Here is a 20148-nt window from a genome sequence, read left to right on the forward strand (position 1 = left end):
TAATACAAACGAGGACTTGCCACGTGAAATGCTGTGTGCTGGGATTCAGGCATTTCAGTCGTAATGCCTGAGAGAAGGCACATTAGCTCCAGGAGACGTGACAGTTAAGCAGGATTGCTTAACTTAAGATGCTGCAGTCAGCTGGTGGCTTTTTCCCCTTTTCCTGGACAGCTGGTGGGACAAAGAGTGATCCATTTGCTTCTAAATATCACCGTTTTGTAGCTCCATCGCTGCACAGCTCGATGCCTTTCACCACAAAGCCTGATGCCTCTCAGCACAGACTGTCTACTGCACAGCACTCTGCTCTCACATGCATCTTTCAGCAAAGCAGCTGTAAGGATCAGCTGAGGAACCTGGAGTGATCCTGCCAACTTAATGTACCTTTGGGCTGCATGGTTAATTTGGATGCTGGTACAGTGAAACATGGGACTAGGTTCTTGCTTTTTTTTTTGTGTAGGTTATTTTTTTTTCATTCAGGAAAAAATATTGTTGTGTGTCCATTGTAGTGGCTGTACAGATGCATCTCTTTGCATGTCTGGGTTTCTTAGCGCCATCAGGATTTCCCAGGATTAGATTTGTTTATATTCTTCTGAAGCCAATGGAAGAGCTGAGCCTGTACCATGCAAGTCTGAGTGGATGGCTCAGCCAGAACTGTGGCTCTGGCTTGATAATTTAGTTGACCATTTCAAAGTCTTTGCAGTGCACATGGAGGAAAGGGGCTGTCTGCCAGCTGGTTGGTTTGGGGTTTTTTTCAATAAGTTTTCAAGGATTTCTCTTCTGTATTCTTTTCATTTTCTGATATGGAACTTGCAGAGTTGGGGGAAGAAGCTATAGTGAAGCATTTTATTTGACACCACTGGCACATTTATTAAGATTTGAAGAGCAACAAATACGTTTCCCACATTGCTGAAAGTATAGTGTTTCTCTGCTTTGTTGGTCAGAGCTAAATCACGAGTGGTACTTGAGCACAAGCTCTGAAGGAATCTGTGGGACTTTTGCTGGAACATGTGTAAAAGGCTGCAAAACTTCACTCTGAACAGATGCAGATTTCTATCAAGCGGGAACATTTTCTAGGACACGTTGTCATCAGACCAAGAGCAAGGCTTCACTACGGCAATGCCAGGAGACTTTTCCTACCGAGCAGGATCTCACCCACTTTAATAGCGGGAGTTTTGCATGGGATAGTGCTGGGTTCAATCCACTGTCTGGGAACTACGTAAGCCTGTGGGGAATTCCTCCCAGGCTCGATGATTGGTGTAGACTGCCTGACAAAAAGCTGTCAGACTGGATGCAGTGTAAGTTCAGAGTTGGGGTATTTCCCTCAACTGCTTTTCTAGGGCACAGCGTGTGTCATTGCATTTTTGCAGGCATTAGGGACAGGAATCCCTAGCAGAACAAAATTTAATTAATGGACATGGTCATCTAGACAAAATGGTGAAAAGACATAATTTGGCTCGTTTCCAGTGACCATCTGGACACACGCTTTTAGTGTTAGGAAACTGAAGGGAGTGGCGATTAGAAGAGAGGGTTCTGGTTTGCTGATTAGTTTGGTCATCTCTGTGGGGTCAGAATTTGCATCATAGGTGATTGTTTTCTTCAGACATATGTAGGATAGAAGGATATTAACCCATCCTAAACCGCTCAGTTTTTGAGACTGTTTTACAATTGGTGGCCTTAAATTCCATTTAATCAGGAGGTGGAGATTAATTTCTTCTAAGAAACACAGGGATGCATTTGAAACAGCATCTCCAACTAACTGACTCAGCAAATGTCGGTAAAAAATTGTAATTCACAATTCTTGAAATTAGCCATGTTTCCAGGTGGTAGAAGTGCTCGTTAAACTAGTTGCTCCTCTATAGTTACTTGAGATTGATTTGGAGAAAAAAAATAAAGTATTTTTTTAATACTTCTCTAATTTGTGTGGAACAGTTGTATCTTTCACTCATGCATACCACATCCTAACTGCATGATACACTACACAGGAAGTTTATGGAAAAATCAGTTCCCAGTGTTAATTAAGAGTCACTTTTACACTGGGATGTGCTCTAAACTGAGATTGCCTAAAATTGGCAGGTCGTTACTGGCTTGAATAGTTTCCAATTCTACAGAAAACATCAACAGTCCTACTGGATAAAATCTTCAACTACAGCCACTAGTTAATTTAAACTGTTAGTGCATAAAACAGAACCGAGGCACCACAAATACTCTGTCAAGGCACTTATCGCCTTTAGATTTCCACAGTGCAGGACAGATCACCGGGAATGACCTCCATAGGCAGGAACTACACTCCAGTTCTGCACTTGGGAAAAAAAGGCCCATTCAACTCTGCAAGTCTTCTCTTCCTCACTGAAAAAGAAGAGAAAGAGGAGTCAGTCATGGCAGTGGGAAGATGTGGATGGCAGGCTTGGCTTACCCGCTGTGGAAAGGAGCTGAGAAACATACTTTCTGCCAGGAAAGAAACAGGATAGCATCAGCTTCTGGATTCCTGCTCTAAGCAGCAGGCACAGTCTTATGCAGTTTAAAATCAAGGAAGATAAGATAAGGTTTCTCTCCCTCTGAATTTTTTAAGATCAGAAGCTACTTTCAGCCTTACCTCCCTTATTCTACAGTCAATTATATTTCACACTGTTTGTCTTTGTAATCTGACTTTGGCCAAAGCATCGTAATGATGCTGACTGATGTGAAGACAGCAGGAGATGGATGCCACAGTTTTTCCTTTGCTAGTTTTCCTCAATTGCTCTTTCAAATACAATGAAAAGTAAAAAATAAATAAATAAATAAATAAATGCTCTCATTTTTTATCTTAAGCCTTTAGCCTCCGGCCCTTTGATCATGGTTAACATGGTCAAAACAGTCTCATATCTACTCTTCAAGTTGATTTACAGGTCTGACAGCTACACTCATGACTTTTCAAGAAATGTGCACGAGGAAAAAAGGGGGAAAAAAAGTATAAAGAGGATGCAGAAGTTAGCTCATGAGGATGAATGTAAAAGCCTTCATAGTTGGTTCGTATAGAGCACCTTAGAGAACAGAAGCTATAGGACCAAAACCAAGTTCTGGTAGCATCGGGTGATGGTAGGCAAGAGCACTGGAGCAGAGCACAAGCAGAGAGCTATTGCTGACAAGGAGGAAAATAAATTTTTTCTATACTTATACTTTGTCCAGGTGTAGAGCTGAGGCGCTATTGCCAGAGACCACCAGACTGATGAATACGAGCTGCAAACAAGAACCAAATCAGACAAAAAATGCAGATCGTAACGGTCAAAGAGGCAAAATGCACAACTGTTATGTGGAAGGCACGTTGTGAATTCCTCCCCGTAACAGCAGGAACAATTGAAATGCTAGATTCAAATCTGCCAGCTGATTACTTTGAATGCCAGGTGCTGCGTGGTCATTAAAAATCTTGCTCTGTTCCCAAGGACAGAAAACGCAAGCCCTTCCTGCTGCAGCTCTCTAGTGACCAGGAATGCCGCCGCAAGCAGAATAAATACACAGTGAACCGTAGTACCGACTATTCTGTGTGGTCCCACAAGAACTGTCACATACCTCTATACTTGGCTGTGCTTCCTAGGAGCACAGTACTGGCTGAAACAAGATTGATTTTTTAAAATTTTATTTATTTATTTAAAACACGACATATTTATCATCTGTCTAAACATGGCAACCACTTAAAGCTGTTTTTCTGTGGCTTTTAAACCTGAAGTTGATTCACGAAGGGACAGAAGACCCTGTCTGTGGTGAACCATATGCAGATGAAAATATATGGTTCCAGTTTTCCACCATTTCTTTACAGCTGGCATTTATATGTTAGGTCTTTCTTCAGACCTTGCCTGTTAGCCCTTGCTTTCTAGATGTGTCTGGCAGAACCCAGCAGTGCTAATGGTGGGGCAAGTGTCCCTGGGCGCCTCCAGCCCAACCTCCAGCTCACAGCAGGGCTCTGCCGAGCACACTGGGTCAGGGCAGGTCCTGGCTCTGTCCCTCTGAGTCTTGCCAACCCCCACCCTCCCGGTAAGGGGGTTCTTCCTAATGTAGAAAAATGACAATCTGGAAACTTTTGCTTATTCCTCCTGGATATACTGTCTGCCGCTGCTTAGGAGGAGTTTGGTGCTGTCAGTTTGTAACCGCCCTGCCTATGCAGTTAGGAGCCGCTGAGTACAGCGTGGCTGGTACGTGGGCTGCATTCAATACTGCTCTGCTGGACTGATTTCCAGTGCTCTACAGCAGCTTGTAGCCAAGCAATGGAAAGCCTCTGCCGCATGCATTGGCTGCAACAGCAGTTTGCAGACTTGCGCACGTTTTGCTTCACAAGCACTTCTGATCACTTCACTGAGGGTATAAAGATAACTCGAAGCCACGTGGCTTCCCACCTCTCTCTAGAAACACTTCCAATTTGTTTTGCTGAAGGGGATGGGCCAAGTCCCACTGCCGTCAAAGTTCAACTCTACTACTTTTCATCTCCTTGTTAAAGTGGGAACGAAGCTGAAGGAAGACAAGCAGTTGGCAGGAATCACAAGTGCTGGCAGCTCACGACCCGTGTGCCATATGCTGTATCACGCACCGTATCGAAGCACGTTAGCAGCTCTCGCTCCTTCCCAACAAGACCCACTGCTACTGCCAAAAATGCTGACTGTTCTGGGAGTTTTAGCTGCTTGGTGCCTCAGTTTGGAGCACAAGCCATTGCCTGGCCAACGACAGCTGCATCAGGCAACCAGTCAGTGAAGGCTGCCTTCCTCCTTGAGGGGCAAGGCATCATCAGGCCCTTCAAGAGGTGGTTTCTAATTCAAGCACATCCCCCAGAGCCTTTGAGTGAGCAGTTCTGCCCTTCTCCCATGACGAATTGCCCACAGGACCTTTCCATGCTTCCTGGCTTGCAGTGAGCCCAACTCACCTAGGTCGTTGTTATTCATCATGGCATTGGAGGCGCGGAGCCGCGGACCTTGCTGAGTGAAGTGGTACCCGAACTTCAGCAGGGAGGTGTTTTTTTCCAACATGTCTGCAATTTCCATTTCTACTTTGTTGCCCAAGGGCTGGCTCTTTTGAAAACAAAAAAGCAAGCTGGTCAGGTCAGAAGGTGATTCAGAGTGAGCACTTAGATCTGCCATTTCCACGCCTTCCCTCCTTTGGACCTGTTGATCCATTGGGCATTTCTGACTTGGAGCTGGTGAAACAAACCACTAGTCTGTTCCTGGTACAACCGAGTGGCTCCCACTCCTCCAGCAGACACTCCCACAAGTCCTCTTGCCCAAAGACTTTATGTCTTGGACAGATCTGCAGCTAAGATACCTCTGGAGAAACTAGGATTTTGAACTCCCAGTCACCTGTCCCTGAGCTCCCCTACTGCTCAGGGGAGCAGCTGCTTCACTACCACCCCCCCTGGATTTTCAGAGGAGCGAAATTTGCCATGGCATCTGTACCACTGCCCACTCTGGAGCTGTCCTCCTCTTTCTCTCGCATTGTAGCAAAAATTTCAGTTTTACTAAATAGACATAATTATTTAAGTCCTCTCAAGAACTCGGAGCAAGGCATGATACTGGGCAGGTGCATCACCGCTCTCCACTGTCACAGCCTCTGTTAATTACTGCAAGTGGGAGCAGATAATGCCCAGGAACTGCAGCAGAAACAAGGGGCTGAAACCTCTCCAAAGCTATCTGGCAGTTGCAGCAGGCTGCCACCCTCTGCCTTGACCAGCTGCTCCATTTCCCACAAACAGGACACGTTCACTTGATCAGAGCTCCCGCTCCCGCACGCTTTACCTGGTTGTCGATGCGCAGCTCTATGAGTGATGTGTTGCCCTGGAGTGCTTCGACAACAGCCAGGATCCCCAACCCAGAAATGAAGTTTGATTCCACATTCAGGCTCTTCAGCGTGTTGTTGACCTTCAGCATTTCTGCCAGTGCCTGTGGGCAGAGGTGGGTGGGAAGAGCTGGCAGTCAGAGAGGCAGGGGCAGAGCACTCCGCAGCAGCAGGGGTTCAACTCCCCTCGCCTCTGGAGGACACTGGGAGGACCCCGTGTGCCGAGCGGTTTCTGTGACACCAGATGGGTGAGGTCTGTGCCAGTGAAGGGGGTTCTCCACTGTTGCAGGGGGATTCTTGAACGTGAGGATGTTGGAGGCTGCAGCAAAATCTCATATGGAGAAACCCTTAGGGCCACCCTAAAAGGCGACCTTCCACACCTGCAGCTACCCCGTGACAGCTTCATCTGTCCTTCTCCTAAAGCCAGCATGGTGATGAGCAGGGATGCTGGCCAGCATCAGCCCTGCCTCCTGCCTGATCAGTTCCTTGCCTGCACTGCTCCTTCTGTGTGGGGCTGAGATGCTTCCTACCACAGCAGGCAGAGAGAGGAGCACCTGTCTTGAACAACAAGGGACTCCCCATGTCCAAGACATCCTCCCAAGCAGCATCGCAACCATATTAATCACTTTTGCTTCCCTCAGCGAGTAAGACCAGAGGTGGGCTGGCACACCCCCAACTCCCCCCCAACTTGATCTGATGATCTCATTTCATAAGATGCATGGGAGGACCCATCTACGCCATGAAACAGAAGGACCAGAAAGTGATGTCCACGCAGCAGGGTTGACCTGCACCCACTCACACAGCACAGCTCCAGAGCTCCCTTAGCTCTGCACAGTGACCCACGGGCCCTCAAACAGGGCCAGTGCTGCCTCCACAGGCTTCTTCTCCAGTCCAGAGTGCCTGAAATAATGTAAGGGCTGTACACATGCTCCAAAAATAAGTTTTTTTCTAACAGGAAACTGGTGGACACGTGTGCATGGAGGTAGGCAGGGATGGCCTGGGTGAAGAAGAACAAAAACTGTTTGCAGCGGTGCTGGAAAAGTGTGCAAGGACGCAGCCTGGAAGGTAGCACATGGGCCAGGCAGAACAGCTCAGCACTTTTCTGCATCCCCACCGATATTTAGGACCACTCACAGCAGCCAGAAAGACCCTTTGTCATTCACAGAGGCCACGTATAAGAAATGCGGCGTCCTGCTTCTGCACAGCTCTGCACAAAGGAATACAGGAAAGAGCTGGAGCAGCCATGTGCAAGGGGAAGGACAGGTGTGCACACAGCAGCACATGGCTTTGCACCAACAGAAACAAATGGGGCGGCCCTGCTGTAGGATAAATCAAGAGAGACAAACTGCTTTTACAAAATGCCACTAAGAAGCCAGTTCTTGTCTCCTCCTTTTCCAGGAGATCCTTGAGGATGAATATGAGACCAAATGGGATTGAAGGACCGTGTCCTGAAATTTCTGCAGCTGAAACAGGAAGCGGAGGTACCGAAGCCTGTCTGTCGCTGGCTTTCACTCACGCTCCTGGAACTGAAGCACCTGCACCAAACGCCAGAGGTGCAGAACATGCCAGGCATGACGTAAGGTGCAAAAGCAGTCAGTTGGTAACTCCAAAAATACCTTGCCTGAGAACAGCTCCTGTCACAACGTTATGACCATGAGCCGACCGTACTTACGAAAGCAACAGGATCATTGCTCCGTGTCCCAACTATACTGAACTTCTTCACATAGGTGTTATTTTTCAGCGCTTCCGCGAAAGCTTTTAAAGTTGGTATGGGAATATTCTGTGAAAAAGAAATGCAGAAAACCTGTTAGGCCATCATCCGTATGAAGGAATATGTAATACATTTAAACAATACTTTAAATCTGTTATCAAGGTCAAATCACCAAGTGCACTGGAGTAATTTAGGAAGGGGGGCGATAAATGTTTTTACAAGTTCTCCTGCTCTAATCAGGTGTGTGGCAATGTCTTCATCCTATTTCCCACTCTGCTGATAGCTCACTGCCTTGATTGGAAGCTACATCTCTGCTGTTTAATTTAATTGCCCAGAAACTCAGCTACTTATGAACGCAGGCATTATGGGGATGTATGTAACTAGGATCCATGAGCCTACAAAGCACTGCTCCTGCTCTTTTTAATGCAAATGACAGCACTGAGCAACATTCATGTCATGTTCAGGAAAATGTCCACCTACGGGGCCTGATCCAGAAAGACTTGAAATGATCTCCTACTAGTACAAACCACAGACACTTCTGGCTGCTTTATATGACATCTTTCAGGCTAACATTTGCCATGCAAGGTCTCAGCTCAGAAAATAAATCCATGCTGCTTATTTTGAGTTCCTACAAAATGAATATTTTTCACTCTCGAGCACTTTAGATACCCCTTTCAGACGCAAAAATTTTTAACTGTCAAAAATTTTAGGTGGTATCTTCAGCTTGGACCTCCTGCCACACCATTTGGATGCCACCATGTGGAATCATCTACAGCCAAGGTCATCTGCAGAGCCATAACACAGCGCTCAGCAGCATACCATCTCCACTGCCACTCCCCAGTTCTCCAAATCATGTCCCAAAGTCATGAGTCCTACACACAAAAAAAAGTGCCTGCCTGCCAGATTCTCAGCCTAGTGTCCTCAAGGGACGTTCAGGGTCACTAGCCAGAATCACATACATAAAAGTAAAAATCTTTTTATTATAGAAAGCTGCAGGTGGCATGGCACAAGTGTTTTTAAAGTCTGCGTGCAGTTAACGACGTTCTTGCTATTTAACTGTGTCACGATTCAACAGACCCCATGCGATGGCGGTCCTGGAGTCAGGGAGGAGAGATGGAAACTATTTTTTAGTATGTGTGTGTGTCCCAGAGGCAACATAAGAAGTGGCGCTGTATCTTGATTTGCTTTCTACAAGAAGTCAAGGAGTCCCACAGAAGGGGTGGGTGGGAGACAGACAGGGCTACCTGCAAGGAGGGAGGTTTCTTCATATTTTCCTGGAAAATGTCAGGATTATGAAGCCTTTTTCCTCCCATCATTTTATCTTACATAAACAGCCCTCCACCGAACATGCCACACTAAACCGTTAAATCAGCCTAGAATGCCTTTAACCAGACAGGCTGGAGACAGATCTCCAAACTACCCTCAACACAGCTCCACTCTTCCAGGCATCTACAGAAGTCCTCCTGCTACCAACCCCACACTGTTGTCCCACAGCAGGTGACAACCCCTGTTGCCCAAAACAGAGAAGGGAAGCACTGGTGTCTCTTGTCTGGCTACATGCAGTGTTACGGTATTACTCTGCGCAGCAAAACAGGCTTTGTCTCTGCCTTCTGCGTGTCACATGTTTGGTCCTGTTACTAAAAGAGGAGAGTAGAAAAGAGCAAATACCATAATATTGTTAAGGTTGACTTCCTCAAGGTCAGGATCATTGCTTTGTATTCGTTTCAGAGTTTCCTCCACATCCGTAGAGTTTGGTTCCTCATCAGGAACTGGTTTGTACTTTGTGGGCTTAATCACACCTGCAAGTGAATGGCAAGACACGTGAAACTGAAAGCACCCTGTGCCGCAACATGTTCTCTTTGGGTGTGTTTCTCCTCTTCCAGAAGCAGTGTTGGGAGAGGGAAGCATGACCTGACAAACAGATGCAAGACGAAAGACCCAACAAGCACTCGGCAGCTCCATCTATGCTCACGTGTTTCCAGCAGCAGGGCCAACCAGCACAGGACAGCTGGTGCCTGCTGATACGCGCTCTCAGGGTCCAAAACTGAATGATGGAGGGCAGGCTGGCTGCGTGGGGCCATTCCCTGGGCTGTGCTAGCTCCCAGACGGTGCCAGGCGGTGGCTGAGACTGCATTGGCTTGCACAGGGCAAGGATGCACCAGAGGTGGACCCAGCAATCACAGTCTGCTCTGATAGGCACAGCTTCAACCTTCAGCCCAAAAATAGTTTCCACTTTGCCTCTGCTAGTAGCTTCAAAGCCAAACACTGCAGCCTGCTAACTCTCTAAATCACTTACTGTTGAGCCCTTCTTTGTTAACGATGGTGCTGCTCCCCAGTGCCTCATAGTACTGCTGGTTACTCATCAAGGTGTGCATGCCAAGGATGGCTACAGGAAAAGAAAAGGAGAACAGGACTTGAGTTACTGCAGGCTCCAAAGCCAGGAGAAGATGCATACATGCCATGCTGCCTTGGACAGGGGTCCATAGCATGTTACCTTTCCCTGTGCCAGCACAGAACAACATACAAAGGTGGGGTCAAGCCCTTCGGCTGTCATAAATACACAAGAGTGCTCAGATGTGCTCCCTTGTTTATTCCAACACCCCAAGAATCACAGGAGAAGAGGAACATCATCTTGCAGACAACAAACAACCAGCCGAGGCTTCCCAGTAGCTGACTTGATTCAGCATCACACAGAAATAGGGAGGGGAAGACAATAAAACACAAAAAAACCCGCCATTGGTAGGATTTAGTCTAAGGGGTCCATTCCAGCAGGAGCCTTCACATCCTCATCACCCTTGCTCACCTGGGCGCGTACCACACACCGTGAGAGGCCGGTTTTTGAGATGAGCTGTGCCAATGCAGAACCAAACCGACCCCTCAGGCAGCAACGTATGAGGTGACTGTCACCTGAAGCGTGGCAACGCACACGAAGTTTTTACTCCACAACAAGCAGGGGTGGTGGTGGAGGTGGTGTGCTTGGAAGTTGACACTGTGAGAAGCTAAGGCTCTCCTGGCTTGGTCGAAATGCAGACAGTGAAAATATGAACAAAATTCACAGACTGTAAGAGCCCAAAAGTCAAACTTCTGCCAATCTCAGGCTCATGACTGCAAAACCAATATGCAAATGCACGTTGAAACGTGCTCAGGGGAATCTGCTGACATTCCTGCCAGCTGCAAATAAGCACTGGGAAGCCAATGGCTTAGAAACATTTGGGCAAAGACTATGTTTATAAAAATAACCCTGCTACTCACAGAAAGTTCATGTTTGAAAATAAACTGATTTTTTAATCAAATTATTTTCTTTTTAAAAATGACTATATGCCTTTCTACAGAAAAATGCAGACACATGAGTACTTGTTATAAACAGACATATTTGAACAAATCTTGATCTCCAGATGGGCACAGTGGTTACAATAAATAAAGAACACATCTTTCCCTAAAACTCAAGCATGCCACCACAAAGCCACTTTCCCACAAGCTGCTCCTCTTATGCTTGGTTGGCATTAGGCCATCACCATTTGCTTGGTGCTTTGGCCAAGAAGGGCTGGGAGTTGCAGGAGAAGAAGGCTATCCCTGAGGCCCATCACATGAATGGCATCTTATGGTGACAGCTGACCATGACTCCAGGTGGGTTTCACAGGCAGGACAGCCTGCAGCAAAGGGTGTCACCGAACACCACCATCCACTTCTCCACACACTCCCCCAGCACATCCCTGGTTGGACTGCACAGAGCCAAGCACTCTCCATCTGAAAGTCTGAGTGGGGTTGGGCATTTTGAGTTTGCTTGTTTGTATTTTAGCTGGCCCTTTTCTCTGTCGTGTGCTCACATCTGAAATTTTCAGGAGTGCAACACAGCTCGGAAAAGTAATTTGCACACTCAGGATTTTGGGGACACACATACACCTCAAACACAGCTTACTTTGACAACGAGATCTCTCCACCACCTAGGACTGTGAATATCTGGACTGCAGACAGAGGGAAGGATCTCCTGTTACGACCGCATGTGGTGTTTTGGGGTTAGAGTTAGTGCTGGCAGATGAGAGGGGCCCGCTGTTTCTAAGTCTACTGCTTAATGTGTATTACCCAAAGGAACTCAAGCAGAACGAAGGCATCCCATTTCTGCCTCTCTCAGCTGTGCACAGGAGAGGCACAGCTGTGCCAAAGGCACAGGAGCCCTTCCAGGACTTGTTGGGAGCCACCCACAATAGCTAACCTACAGGCCTTGCCAAGGAAGTGATCCAATAGACCATGGCTGATGACGAGCCCTGCTAAACAGGTAGGAGCTGCTTCACAGCCTTTGCAAACTCGGAAGAGCAACACTGTCACTGTCAATATTGAGATTTCAGCACAGCTTGTATCACATCAGTTATCCTGCTGCCACTTCAAGTGTATTCTCCCAACAATTGCAGAACAAGCTGCTCAGAACAGCATTTCTCTGTGAAAACAATCGCTGTGCAGATCTGGAGCTTGGAAAGGCAGATTTTATAGGATAGGGCTTGATAGGACTCTAAGAGGACAGTAAAAAAGCAAAACCCAGAGATGCCATGCTTGACCAGGGTACGTATGTTGGAAACCTTAATGCAGAAACACATTTCTAAGTCAGAATATGATATTATTACGTACAAGATGTCTAGCTGGTGTGGTTATTCTGCCCGCTGTCTTACATACTTCAGGCAAGGAAGATACTGCTAGGGAGTACGGAAGTCTGAAGGAGACAGAACTGGAAGAAGTCAGTAGCACTGAAATATCCATTGACTGCCAGACCAGCAGGGGACATGTGAGCTCAGTAAAGGACCAAGCGGTGTCCACATGCTCTGTTGCGCAAAGCATATCCTATCCCCGTCACAAAGATAGGTCCGTGCTACTGGCTTCAGCAAGATACCAATATTGTCATCTCTAAAGTGGCAGTGCAATGAGGCTTGCAGGGGTTGCTTCCACTCAGACAGACAGCACTGCCTGAAAAGCAGCAATGGGACACTGCTGGCACTTACCTATCACGGAGGCGCAAACCCCGCCGATAGGGACCTCACCTGTCTTCAATTTGCACGGGGCTGTTTAAGCTGGTGAAGAGCATGCTGCTGGGGCTCAAACAGCACCTGCCGTCGCTCTGTGCCCCCCTCCAGCTCACTGTGCATTCCAACCTGCTTCTTGGTCGTCATGAAGCACACCAACATTTTAACGCCGAATATCCCCACCCCTCAGCTAACACTCGCAAAACTGACCAACTGCACAAATCGCAAAAAATCCATAGCTTTAAAAGGTGTTGGAAAAGCTCTTTAACAAACCGCAGCCCTGAGCATCCATTGAAAGACTGTTCTAACCTGACAGCTCCTTGATAGATTGCACAAGAAATCCACATTCTCACTGGGTCTGCTTGATTGCATCCTAGAGGTTTGGCTTGAAGAAAGCTGTGCTCCTGAAGGTGACAGGCTGCAATTTGCAAGATCCAGTGGCAGAGACAGATCAACCAGCGCACTCTGTTCCCTTGATAAGTCCTTCTTCTCCCTCCTCAGCTTTGGTTCATGCTCCTAACTATATCACATGGGCTGAGAGTAACCTTAAATATACACTTCTTTTTTAGCAAAGAAAAAAATCCTGTCAAAACTGACAGCATTCAGATAAACAGCAAAAAGCTCAATAGCTCCTCTCCCACAGAAGAACAAACAAAAGGAAACTAGCAGTTGAACAACCTGAGCCCCCAATTCACGTGAAACTGCTTTACCAGCAATGTCACAGAGCTCCGCATCAGAGGCGTTAGCAAGGGCTTCCTCCAGTTCCGGCTCCAGTGTCACACTTTCCAAAACAGGATCCATCGGCTTCTGCTTGGGGATCCAAGCTTTTCCTATAAATGCAAAGTGAGGTCACTCTCAGTATAGCCATAGCACCTGTTTCACAACTAGCCATGCAGATGCATTTCTGTGCAGTGAGATTTGCGGAGTGGAAAGGACAGAGCGGGCACAAGGACCTAGGGAAAAGTCAGAGGAGACACTGAATCCCCTCCCGTTAGCTCGATCCGAGCCCTGCTGCGATGTGAGCCAGAAGGCACCTGCCAGACACCTCCAACTGTGGAGCTGGACTCTTCCACTAGCGCAGAGGGCTGCGTCTACAAAATCCCAACAGTTATTTGTATGACAGGATGATTACTGTTCAATGCACGGTGCTCAGAAAGTCATGCACGGCCTGACCCTGCGGGACTTCACTTCTCCAAAGGCTGCATGAAAGGGATGGAGGTTTGCCAGTGCTCACATGGACCATGAACCAGCACTGTGCAGCATCGGTCCTGCCACTGAGGCAGCTCCTGCTGCTGACTCCACATGGATGGTGGTGGGGCAGATGGCACATTAGTTGAAATGGGGTGGAAAGGAGGTGGTGGAGGGGGTCTGGCAGCAGGCAGGGAGAGCAGTCGGTCGTCCAGCGAGCACTGGGAATGCGAGGAGGAGCCAGACTGGGGCAGCTGGCCTGGCTCAGCCCTGGTGCAGAGGACAGCGGGAAGGGAAGCAGAGGGCATGCCAGACAGAGACCCTCGTGCTCTATCTCCCGGATCAGCAACAGGCCAAGGAACGGGCCTTTTCCCTATAAGTCAGAGGTGCAAAGCAACAGGTACAGCTGGTAACGCCAAGCCGCCATCCCAGCCACTCGCTTGTGGCCTTTTCCAAACAGGGGCTGCCCACATGGACACGGGGCTGCGCAGCGAGCAAGGTGGCTCCAGCCCAGCTCTGAATGCAAGGGGCTCCCCAGCACTCCCCCATCCCATTGCCCAGAATGATCTCCGGGCATGCCACGACCCCCTCTCTGCCAGAACTGGTTGCGTCCCAGGGAGGCATGGGGCAGCGGATAGGGTTCATGGCACTGCATGGCTGCTCCCAGTTCCTCACTGCTCGCACCGCCAGCAGACGCGCAGGTCTCTCTGAAAGGGCCAGGTGTGAGATTTCACAACAGGGCACCTACCCGTGACCACACCTGCCACCAAAGAGAAGGAAGAAGCTCATGGTGTTTTAACACACGGCGGCAGGGAGCAGCCTGTCGGGTAAACCCAGCATGGCTGCAGGATGGAAGGAGTGTTACCCAGCAATGAAGGGGTTAAACCTTGTGTAAGAATTTCATGAGGGGTTTAGTAGGTGGTTTGCACATACCTAAGGAACATAAGATGATAAGCATCCCTGAAGCTGCTGGGAGTGATTAGAAGGGAGACTCATTATCAAAGAACTCTCTGCCCTTGAAGGGAACATCTCAGAGAACGTATAAAGTTTGTTATAATGTTTTTCTGAACTGTGAACGTGCACAGTAGTGACTTGGGGAAAAGATAATTCCGACGACGACTGACTTATGGACCACCTGCCCTAAACATACCCCAGACCCAAAAGAAAGGGGCAGAGGAAGAGAACTGAGCATGTCAAGTGATTTACACGTAAAGCGAGAGAAAATTAACCAGTTGTTGAAGAGAGTAACAATGACTACGTGAACACGTTCGTAGCGTATAATGAAGTTTCTGTCCAGGGCCCAGGTGTCCGTGCCAGGAGGAGACGTCCCCTGTGCACCTGGCGCCGCAATAAAGCAATGCCGCTTTCTACCACTGCAAACCGTGTCAGAGAGTTTCTCTCCAGATTTTCGGTGACAGGAGGAGGAGGGATCCCAGAGTGTTTCAGAGCAGTCCCCTCCCCTGAAACAGTCCAGGATCACTGCAGAGAGATAGCGAGTGCAAAGCTCTCGGCCTGGCACACCAGCCAAGACTATTTTTGTCCCCTATCTGAAACCAGAGTCAGCAGCACCAAAGGGGAGAAACAAAGATCCTGCTGCTCAGGGATGTGCAGAAACAGAAGGGGCTAAATTTAGCGTCAAGGAAGAAGCAACTGCACTCCGGGCTCCTCCAGGAGTACGAAATGGAGGCTGCTATAAACAGCCTTCTGCAAAACAGCCTGTCTCCTGCCTGCGCGCTGCCGCCCTGACAAAGAGAGCAGGAATCTGCCTCCTGGGGCACAGCTGCTCTTGCAAAAATAGGCAGCCTGTCATGTGTGCCTGCACAGCCAGGCGCTTTCTGGGTACTCCACAGCAAAATGTCCGGGGAGGGCTGGCCCCCTCAGCGCTGGCTTGGTGTGGAGACCTGGAGCCATTGTCCCAGCGGACAAACTGTACGCACCATCTGGTCAGTTCGGCAGGGAACAGGAAAAGCATGGTGAACTTAATTCTGCCATCACACAGTAACTCCTTCTGACATCTCAGTGTCAGCAAAACTTCTGGGGTTTCGTTTTAGAGAGCTTCCTACCTCAGTCATGCTTTATTACAGGTTTGAACTTTAAATTAAATGGTGCATGCAAACACAGCATTATATATCATACCAGAGCACGCATGCACACACAAACTCCTACTCTGTATAGCAGCACAGCCAGAGAGAGCACCTCCCGTGGCAAACTAGTAAATCACCCTCCAAAGTGCAAACATGGTGATTTATTTCCAGCACTGCCACAACTGTAAGTATGTAATTTACCGTCTCTGGCTCACAGTCAATGTAAGCAGTGTCTTCACTCAATAGCGTGAAGTGAAAACATGCTTCATGTGTTTGAGATCACCTCAGACTGAAGTATGATTATCTCAGAACAGAAGCTGAAGACTCAAAGCACCTGAAATACCTGCGTCTCCTGCAGGGCACTGCTATAATCTGCTGGGCTAGCCAGGCAGGTAGCCAGCGCCGGGCCAGAGTACGTTTGAAGCTGCTAAACCACTCTTCCTGATAGCACTCAATTTACTCTTTCCATTTACTTCTTTCAAGGAGAAGTGGTGCGTTGTTTTTTTTTTTTTGCTAAAAACATCGCCTTAAGTTTTATTAAATGGGCAGATTTAACACAAAGTCTTTCTCAGAGAGGCACGTGGATCAGTAACGAAGCAGCTTTGAGAAAGACCTCAATTGCGAAACATTGCTCACATACACACGTTTTCATGCTCTTTTGACATGGGGCAACCAGTAATATGAACAGCCCACAACCAGATCTGCTGCAGGGCGACTATGGTACTGAGCGAGACGCAACAGCCGTTGTGACACAACCAGAGGCTGAGGTTGTCAAAAGGCGATGAAGACTAGACAGGAACTGTTGGGTTCATCATGGCTGAGGGGAGCTGTGGAGTTTCTCTATGCCAAGACGAAGTTCAGAGTGTAGGGACGGAGCATAAAAGGCAATGGTGGAAGACAGAGCACAGCCTGCAGGGCTCACAGGAGGACAGGGCGGAGGAGGAACAAGAGAGGAGAAGCTGATGTCTTCCTCAGAGCTTGATACAGCTGCAGTGGGAGACAGAAAGAGGCTGCACCATGCTACACAGCCTCTGCCCATCACTTAACACACAGGTAGTACCCAAATCAGCAAGCGCATGGACCTCTTAGGCACATTCCAGTTTATTAGCCAGCCTGGGGTGCAGCTAGATAGCAGAGAGAGCAGATCCACCATCCCAATGGTGTCAAAATGAGGTCGTGCTTAGCAACACAGGTCAGAGACAACCCTCTGCTGTGCACCACTATGCTTTCAGCACGACGCACTCAGCGTGGCAAAGGATGACCATACCTCTCTTTTCACCAGTGAAAGGAACCAAGTCTTCTCTGTCCTTAACGTCCTTCGCCTGCTTTTCTAGGTGGGCCATGAGTTCCTCCCTTTTGAATGGGCCAGTTGGTGGTTTCTGTGTCTGATCCCGCTGCCTGAGCCCAGCCGGCAGCAACGCATTCTAGGTATGGAGGGGAGAAACACAGGTTATCTCTGCAGGCCACGATCCCCACCCATCAAGCACTCTCCCCTCTCCACTTTCCTCAGAGCACTCACTGTCTTTCTTCCACATTGTTGGACAATTTGCGTCTCCTTGCATCAAAGGTTATCTCCATCCAACCCCACTGATTCCCACACGTGATGCTCCTTCCCCTCGCCAGTTTCAAATGCTGGCTCCACCACAAGATCTCCATGCTGCTGAGTGGATGTTTCACTACAACAGCAGCTCCAGCCCTTTCTCCAGGGGCTCTCCTGCTCCTCCTAGCCTCTTCCCACACCCTCAACCTTTCTGCTGCCTCTTCACAACAGCCGCAGCACCAGAACCAAGCTGCTACTCTCAGTCGTTCTTCTCCTCCCTCTATGTGTCTGTCCAAGTGCCTGCACACCCCATGTGCCCCAACAGGAATCAGTTCAGGGAAACCCCATAGTCTTTCACAGAGCAGACTGGAGGGCCATGGTGGTCTCTTCTGCCTTTCCTGATCCACCAGAAAACTACAGGCAGGGTCTCGCAGAGAAAGTTGCTCCATTGCAGAACAAAACCCCTGCAGACCTCAGCCCTTTTTCAAACTGCCTCCTTGTTATTTGGTCACATTAGCCACCACGGGAAGTTGCTTTGTGCCTGACACATACGGCACGTAAGCACCTGCTTATATTTAAATATAGAACAGCCCTAATGCAGTAAGTAAGACTATTCCCATACTTGACACTAAGCATGTTCTTTAAAGCTTTGCTGGATAGAAGTCAACATTTACTTTTTAAGACATCCAAGGTGATTTTGAACAACATGCTGATTTTTTCCATGCCCGCCTAATAAAAGTAATTCATTATAATTTAAATCTGTATCGGTGAAAAGCCTGGGAAGGAAAATGACTAATAGGAAGCAATTAGACTCTGGTAACCTTGGAGGGCAATGGAGGAGAACTGTGCTAACGCACAAGCAGGGGGGCATAGGAAACAGCTTGCCTCCTCAGGCTTCACGCTGTGAAAGGTGACCGCGCCATCTTCATGCTTCAACTTCTGTACTCAGGCTACATCTATACTGACAGACGTTGGTGATTATTTTACCTTTCTGCATCTTTCGCAGAACGCTGCCTGACTCTCTGTCTTCTGAGGCAGCTGTAACCAGCCCATCAGCCCATACACTTAATCCCAGGAGCTAGCCTGCCATCTCTTAATTATTTTCCTCTCTTGCAATTAAAACCTCTCTTGATGATGCAATCTACACCGCCCATAATTTCAACCCGAAACACTAACTGCATGTTGCAGGAACAATTTCTCACTTGGCAGTGCCCAGCCTCATCATCTAATGTTGCCGTAACCCAGAGGCCTGCCAGTTGGCTCTGCACATCCCCTGCTAGGGACACAGGACAACGTTGCCTCCAAAAAGCTTTCACTGCTTGGCACCAGCAGGTCCAGAGTTCACATATGCGCAGCTCCTACTGATGTTAGCAGGTTGCTAAAAAGCAACCGTCCCATTTTGCAAGACTCAAGGGTTTGGATTTATGCCTAAACGGAGGAAAACACAGACCATTTGAAGTTCACTACCAAAAGACACCCAAACAACCCACAAAAACCAAAACATTCACTCCAAGGTGGCCTGATCACAAACAGAAATCCAGTTTGCCCAGGTTTACTGCCCTGCGCCAGCACTGGCTCATATCAGTGCTGGAAATCACAGCGTGCGTCACACCGGAGCGTGCACACCGGGGCAAGTGCAAGGGAATATCACAGAAACAAAGTCCCACGTGTAGCCCGTGCACGCGATGGCAAAACTGCTTCTGTCCATCTGCGGCCAGTCTCTTCCACCCTCACACTGAGCACGGGCTCTGCAAAGGGATCCCACTTAGATACAGATCACTAATGCAGTCCATTCCCCCACAGCTACTGAGATTTACCACCTAGCAAATCTCGTGTAAAAGTGACTTACATCAGGATCCAGCTCTTCCAGTTCATTCTCTAACTTCCTGAGCTCCTCCTCCGTCAGAGCACCAAGGATCTTGTCTTCATCCAGGTCTCGGTATTTTTCTAGCTCTTTTCTGTAAGACATCTTGGCGGAGTCTCGTGAATCTCACTGTTATGCCAAAACAGGACCTGAAACAAGCCAAAAAAAGCGTTAACACTGAATATATGAAACTTGACACTGCAGCCCGGCTGGTCGGGGAATGCTGAATACCACAGAGTCGCAAAAGATTTATGCGTAAAGCATGGCTGACTTCAAAGCCAGGTCAGGTTGCTCAGGGTTCCCTGTCCATATCCTACATGCAAGTAGCAGCCGATGGTCATGAGAGTGGTGCAACTTCAGTAGCAGATTGCCCCATCACGGACTTACAGGGCAGCACCAAGGAAGTCGTTAGTACAGGACATTGCTTGGAGAAGAATATCCAAGCGAAGCTAGATGTTAAGGAAGTGTCCTAGGCGTTTATTTCCTTGAAGGACAACAAACCACATATCATGAAGCCTGCAGCTCTCATGCCCTTACGAGCCCCCAGTAACACCTCCCTGCACATGGCACTCCAGATCACGCTGTCACCAGGTGGGAAAACAGATTTGTAGCATCACTGAGTACCTCTGAGCCCCGCAAACCTCCACGAGGCTACACTACGCAGCACTCCTTCCTGTGTTTTAAAGCCACAAGGTCAGGAAGATCAGGAAGTATTATCTGCTGGCGTTCTGGAGGCTGCCAGCTAAACGGGCTGTGTAGTGACCCACCTTCCCTGAGACAACACGTGTTTGCACTGCTGGAAGCTAAGCAGCTGACCTGAGTGCTACTGCACGTCCAAACCAACCCTTCAAGAGAAGTGGGAGTAACATACTAACTGACCTATCCGGATAATCCCTGCTGACCCAGAGGTTTGTCCCATGTCTCCCGATAAAAAACGTCATACACAATCACATGCA

General features: G+C 48.3%; 1 protein-coding gene across 2 annotated transcripts; it reads right to left on the reverse strand.

Moving 5' to 3' along the window:
* Positions 1-2252: 2252 nt before the first annotated feature.
* On the reverse strand, positions 2253-19297 carry TMOD1 (tropomodulin 1). Of its 2 annotated transcripts, XM_086628945.1 has the most exons (10): positions 19178-19297; positions 17056-17212; positions 13227-13346; positions 9801-9890; positions 9173-9303; positions 7466-7573; positions 5754-5897; positions 4880-5033; positions 3151-3202; positions 2253-2346 (listed from the first exon to the last, which is right to left on the reverse strand). In XM_086628945.1, the coding sequence occupies exons 1-10, from the start codon at positions 19295-19297 to the stop codon at positions 2253-2255; spliced, it is 1170 nt and encodes a 389-aa protein (XP_086485071.1). The 2 variants fall into 2 exon arrangements, with proteins under 2 accessions (XP_086485071.1, XP_009978852.1); XM_009980550.2 differs by lacking the exon at positions 3151-3202 and having other exon boundaries at positions 2282-2346; positions 4889-5033.
* Between the last annotated feature and the right edge of the window lie 851 nt (positions 19298-20148).

The sequence above is a fragment of the Tauraco erythrolophus genome, chromosome Z (assembly GCF_009769465.1).
Source record: "Tauraco erythrolophus isolate bTauEry1 chromosome Z, bTauEry1.pri, whole genome shotgun sequence".
Classification (NCBI taxonomy): Eukaryota; Metazoa; Chordata; class Aves; order Musophagiformes; family Musophagidae; genus Tauraco; species Tauraco erythrolophus.